This window comes from Gavialis gangeticus, unplaced genomic scaffold (assembly GCF_001723915.1).
Source record: "Gavialis gangeticus isolate Ggan-Ray unplaced genomic scaffold, GavGan_comp1, whole genome shotgun sequence".
Classification (NCBI taxonomy): domain Eukaryota; kingdom Metazoa; phylum Chordata; order Crocodylia; family Gavialidae; genus Gavialis; species Gavialis gangeticus.
In genome coordinates this window covers 91275660-91281847 of record NW_017728992.1, presented here as the reverse complement: position 1 = coordinate 91281847, position 6188 = coordinate 91275660, and the positions used below count along the sequence as shown (strand labels likewise).

At 42.8% G+C, this 6188-nt stretch overlaps 1 protein-coding gene across 12 annotated transcripts in view; it reads left to right on the top strand.

The window, feature by feature from the left end:
• Window positions 1–6188, top strand: part of MTCL1 (microtubule crosslinking factor 1) — a 196618-nt gene that overhangs the window by 107713 nt on the left and 82717 nt on the right. For 6 of the 12 annotated variants that reach the window (XM_019525525.1, XM_019525517.1, XM_019525500.1 and 3 more), the window contains exon 4: window positions 1955–2032. The exons of 4 other annotated variants lie outside the window; for them this stretch is intronic. In XM_019525525.1, coding sequence (XP_019381070.1) covers window positions 1955–2032 — 78 coding nt within the window. Of the gene's footprint in view, window positions 1–1954; window positions 2033–5698; window positions 5708–6188 lie in introns of all 12 variants that reach the window. 2 more of the 12 variants (XM_019525484.1, XM_019525467.1) reach the window with 2 other exon arrangements.

Below are 6188 nucleotides of genomic sequence, written 5' to 3'. Positions count from 1 at the left end.
GGTGTATGGAGGGGGAGAGTGGCTACGGGGGTGTGTGGGGGTGTGGGGTATGCATGAGGAGTGTGGGTGCGTGTGCTGTGGTGGAGCCTGTGTGTGTAACAGTGACCAGGGCTCCCTCCAGTGGCATGTGGCTGTGTATAGGGGGGTTGCATGTGGGGCGAGATGTGGGGCTTGTGGGGGAGGGTGTGGATGGGCGTGTGACTGTCTGGGGGGAGGATGTGGTTCTGGGGTTTGCAGGAGAGGGTTTGTGGGTATGATGGGGTGTGTTTGGGAGCCCCCCACACATACCCCCCTGAGCTGGTCAGCACCTGCCCCTACCCAGCAAAAGCCCAGAGCCCACACACTTTGTGGTGCATCCCCACCACCACTAACAGTGTGCAGCTCCAGCCCTGCCTCATGCCTGCTCTGGACTCAGCCCAGCAGGACCAGATCAGCCCCAACCCAGCTTGCTCCATACCTATTCCACACCACACATCCGTGACGCTTCCTGCCACTCCATGGGCACACAGTGGGGTTGGGGTGGCTCCATTGCTGCAGCTCCTCACAGCTGCCACCGCTGTTGGCCCCAGCCACTTGCAGCTGCTGCCACTACTGGCCCTAGCCTCATAGTATTAGTGGGGATCTGCGTGCAAACCTCCAACCTGGCCCACCCCACACCTGCTCCTGACTCCCCTGCACTGAGCAGCGATGGCAGCCAGGCAGAAACTGTTGCTCAGCACAGGCAAAAAGTGGCCCCTTCCCTTCATTAATATCAGGCCCTTCCTAGTGCAGCTGCTCTGTGACTGCTCTGCACTGTCACTGCTGCCCCGCTGGGCAGCCTGGGGATGACAGTGATAGCCACAGAGATGCAGGGTAGCCCAGTGCAAGCTCCGGACAGCTGCAGCAGGAAGGGCCCAGCAGCAGCGAGAGGGAGGGTCTTCTTTTCCCTTGTGCTGAGCAATAGTTTCTGCCCGGCTGCCACTGCTGCTCAGCACAGGTGAGTTCGAAGCAAGCACAGGGCAGGCCAGTTTGGGGCTACGCGAGCAGGTCCCTACCAGTACCACAGGGCTGGGCCGGTGGCAGCAGCAGCCAGAAGGAGTCACCGTTGCCTGGGCTACCTAGAAAGGCAGTCCAGCCATGGAGCCGCCCCAGCCCCTCTGCATGCCCGGGGCAGCAGGACACACAACGGACAGCTATCCAGAAAGTCTAGATGTAACCAATGGGAAATGCTTGGCATGGAGCTGTGTTTGAACTCCTGTCCCACTTCAGTCTTAGGTACCTGATTCAGTCTTGAATGTCAGATGCCTTTACTTGCTTATAACCCACTACATTACACAAAGTCCTGCTTCAGAGGTAGGTACCTAGTGGCTATGTTAACTTGTCATTCAGAATGCTTAGTGCCACCCTTCAGGGTAGGCACAGATCACCACTGGCCAAACATAGAAGTCCTCATATAGGCATCCTGGAACTTTGCAACCCAATTGGAGATACTGTTGGAACATACGTACGTAGTGAGTTTTGTGGATTGTCATTGTGGAGTAGGGTCAAACTGAACCTCTTTTTCACTTTAGTATCTAAAACCAGTTGAGAACCATTTAGAACTTCTGGGAACAAACTGGATGGAAGTCTAAATTATTAGGAAGTAGTTGTTTACATATCCTTAGAGAATCTGAGCATTAATGATTTGTCCAAAACCACAAAGTCTAATTTTTTATCCCCTACCGATTTTTCCATCCTCAGACTTATTTTGCAAACAACAGTGAACTTGAAGTAGAAACTTTAACTGCAGCTTTTTACTATCTATGTACTATGCATAGACTATATAAGAACCAATTTTTCTCTGCTAGGCGTTCACAGTGAAAATTAACTTAAATGCCATAATACCTATAAAATTATTTTTGTCTCAAAATAAATGAAAGACTTTGCAATGACTCTCCACCACTAGTTTTGTTGAAGAAAATAAGTTTTTATTCAGCAGAATTGCAAAATGGAGCTTCTTGGAAAATGCCAGGCAGCTGTCAAAACACAAAGGAAACTGGTTCTCCAGCGCAAGGTAGGAGCGCTGGCACTCAGCCAGCTGCTTGGTCCCAGTTTTGGTGCCTTTCATCAAACTTGCAACCTAGTGAATGCTTAACCATCTGTTTGCTTGGCAATAACCTTGAGCAGATGGTGGTGGAAGTGCTGCTAGTTTGTGTCTATTTCTCTTTGTGTCCTGCCAGAAAAAGAAATATCATATTTTGGGATTTTTGATGAGGTCCTCAGTTTCCTGATGACATTTGTTGTTCATAAGTAATGAGTTTTATTCCTACCCCTTTCTTTCTTGGGCTGCATGGTCTGTCTTTTCTTAATTTAGGTTATAAATGCATAAAGAGTGGGCTGATCTTGTTTTCTTTTCTTTTTTTACCTCTCCAAACTGCCATGCAAAGTTATGGCACCATAATATATAAATATTTGCTACCAATAATCATGAATTACTAACTGTCCTTAATGATCTCTTAAAGTCAGTACCATGACTGTTAATGCTAGGCGGGCTTTAGATTCATCATTAGCCCCCGTCTTAGCCTGGCATACGTATATCATTTTGGAAAGTATTCCATATGTGAGATATAATCAGACTAATAACAAACTCACCTTCATCTCCATGTGTTGGCCCTTTATTTTGGTCCTTTATTTGCCCTATTTTTTAAACCTACATCTAAACCTATCCTGCCTGCTTTCTTTTTAAAGTTTACTGAAACTGATAAAGAAATCACTGATATTTCTTGTACACAAAGCTTCCAAGTGGACATCTGTGTGAAGGTTGGAATCTTATATTTCTGGCATACTTAGATGTTAATGACATCTCTGTAGAACATTATTTCTTTGAAAAAATCTCAAGGAAGTAGTATTGTCTGTTTTCATGCACTCAGTGCAACAGAAAAGATCCATTGCTTTGCCTCCTTTCCATATTTGTTTGTTGGGATTATCATCCATTAGCTTTCTTTTATGCATCAACTTTCTTAATAAAAAATAAATTCAGGTCAACTTTGGCTACTGTGGAAAAATACTAGATTTGCAACTGTGAATATGATGGACAAAAAGATTAATAAAATATTAAAAAGTGGTAAAAGAATAATGAGTAAACACACTTTTCAACATATAAAATAGTACTTTTACTTCTAGAATAACACGTAATTCTGTAGAAGCATTGGGCTTGTGTTGTCCAACATCATTGCGCAAAAGAGTTAAGGGCCTGATCCAAAATCTGCTAAAGTCAACCAGCATCTTTGTTTCTTTAAAAGCAGACATCATACTTTGGCTCAAATATGGCCAAGGGACCGTTGTTTATACTGCTTGAAATCAAGGTAATATTAATTACGAAACTTTACTTGACTTTAGTGAGAACACGTGCATGCCCCAATACATTAATAAGATAGCTACGTGGATTAGCCTGTCTTGTGACTCTAGTGGTTAACACCACGTTGGGCTGGTGGAGATAAAAGAGAAGTTACTCAAGCACTCATGGAAAGACTTGTTGAAGTTCTCTGAGAACACTGTAGCCACACTCCTGACTTGCACCGAGGGAGTAAAGAAGCATTCCCACTTCCTGTTCTGTCAGTTTCTTTCCTCTTGAAAAGAACTTGTGGTGGTTAGGAGACCAGCCAGCTTCTGCCAGATCATTTTGAAAAGGTCTATGATGAATAATCATGAGGAAGTCCATTTTTGTTAGGCTGGAGTGCTTTAGGATATTAACTAGTCTGTGTGAGGACTCAGTTGCTTCCCTCAGGAAAATAGGAAGATCCTTAGCCATATGATATATCTGGTCCTTGAAAGCCCCTGAACTGATCCATTTGATAGAGTGAATGAGGAACAATAGTTTTGCAAAGGGAGGGGTGCAGGTATGGATTAGTGTCCTGCAAATCTCAAACCTGGGTCCAGAGAATCCTTTCAATCTAATTCAGCTAATCCAAAGGGATCAAAGATACTAAAGCCAATGAATGGGGTGCCAGATGGTCAGATCTATCCCCAGATTAATGGCTGATTGGACATCCTAAATCCAGTAAGGAGTTCATGAGAAGGAGTGAATAAGCACTCTGAGGCCAGTGAGCCTGAAACCAAGGGTTTTGTGTTAACACCTTGGAAAACATGGACTGATCTTCAAAGTCTAGATCTTTGACCTGGAACCGCAGATAATGCAGAGCCTGCTTAGAGTCTGTACTCATGTGCCAACTTCTATAGGCAGTACCACAGTGATCAGATCCAAAGCAGGTGCCAGGCCTGAAACATCAGTTGGTTTTAGATAAAACTCAGAGATATAATTTTGTTACAGTCACACAGGACTGAAGGTAATGGTTCCCAGGGTAAAATAAAAATACTCAGTGCTGTAAATGACAAAAGCAGACTGCTGAGATGATGAGGCGAGGTGTAACCATCCTTTCACTTCCTGTTTGCATGAAATCTGTCTTGGAGATTTCAGTACTGGAACTACAAAATTTCACCAGATTTGTGACCCACTAGAGGCCTTTCTGGAGCTGAAGAGGTGGCAAGTGTCTGTGAGAAGCCAGTGTCGGATAGCACAGAGCACCTGTTCAAATCCTTCAGACTGGAATTTGAGGCAGAACCCCTATATTTGGCTATGAAGTACATCTGGAACTGTTGTTGTGGTTTAAACATGTCTTGGCTATAAAAGATCTGCATTTTCCAGGAATATGGGATTCTCACAGACAATAAAATTGTACCTTTATTGTCCATCAGATGCAGGGATGGGACTTTGGCATGCCTTAAACACCAGAAAGCCTGAAAACCCCATAGCAAGATGACTTCAGAAGCAGTAAAAGAAAAGAAGGGAAAAAAGAGCTCCTAATTTCTCTCCCCAGGGAAGAGAGAAAATATAGGCAATAGGCAGCTTCTAGCATAGCATGACTGCCTTGGCTTAAAAGAGGGTGGGGGGTGCAAAGCCTCCATTGGCAAATGGAAATAAATTGCTGAGAAATAAATGTTCTCTTTCTTTGTAAAAGGATGAAAGAGAAAAATAAGAGTAATGAGGAAGTGGTTTAAAAAATCTTTGAGTAGAATTGCAAGCCATAGCACAAGCTGGCAGAACTGTTTTGTTGACAGCCAAGGTGGCTGAGAGGAACTGTGGAGCAGGAAATGCACACTGTCCTTTTATTCCCTTGATTCAGGGTATCATGGAAGGAGTGGCTACAACTTGGGTTACAGTAGTGATAGTCTTGAGGTGCATTCATACCTACCAATGGAGATATGCATGTGGGCAATCACTTGAAAGAGAATTAGGCAATTAAACAGATTCCTGAGTTCTGAAGCCAAAGAAAGATGCTGAACAAGATAAATTATCTTGCATTTCAGAGAAAGCATAAAGAAAATGTCACATGGGAGTGCTTACGGCTGTTGAAAAACAAATAAATGCAATTTGAACAGCCACACGTGAGTTCTGAAAAATAAAAGCCTCAATTTTAAATGTCCTTAAAATGGACCAAGCATTCATCTAGACATATAATAATGGACCTACCTTTGGTTCACGTACTATGAATCTGTAACAAAATCGTACTTGTGAACTGTCATAGTCTTGCTGAGTGTGAAACAACACACAGTTTATTGCCTATGGCCTTCCCTTGATGAAATGTTGATGCAACCTACAATCTTATGAGAGTGTCTTTCACTTTTATGGTGATACTGATGAATTTATCTTTTGATCCCTGTGCCTGCATCTCCATCATAGTTAATGAAAGTGAGTTATGTAAGCGGTTTGTTCATCAGCTTAAAATTTACTTAATGTTGTGTCTCATTTCTATGTGGAGTTTTAATCTAATATGGTACAATATTTTAAAATTGCCCTGTCCTCCAAAATATAGGGGAAAAAAACCCTCAGACCAGTTGTACGATGGTCTGTGTTTTCTGTAAGATTTTCGAAGGGAGTTAGACTTTGATTCATTCTTTTTTTTTACCAACGTCACTTGTTGAGGGTTCAGATTATTTTTTAGATCCCAAAGAACACAGTTGTCATAGATATGTTCTAATAATAAAAATGATAGCACTTTTCATTTTCAAGACAAGTCACAAATGTTACTTATCCCATAGAATATTTTGAGGATTCATTATAAAACCTAGAGCCTACTTTTTAATATTGGAAACAGTTTTACAGTTCAGCAGGCTTTGGTGTTCTAGACAGACTGTTAAAAAACCAAAAAGAAGAATAATGCATTACTTAT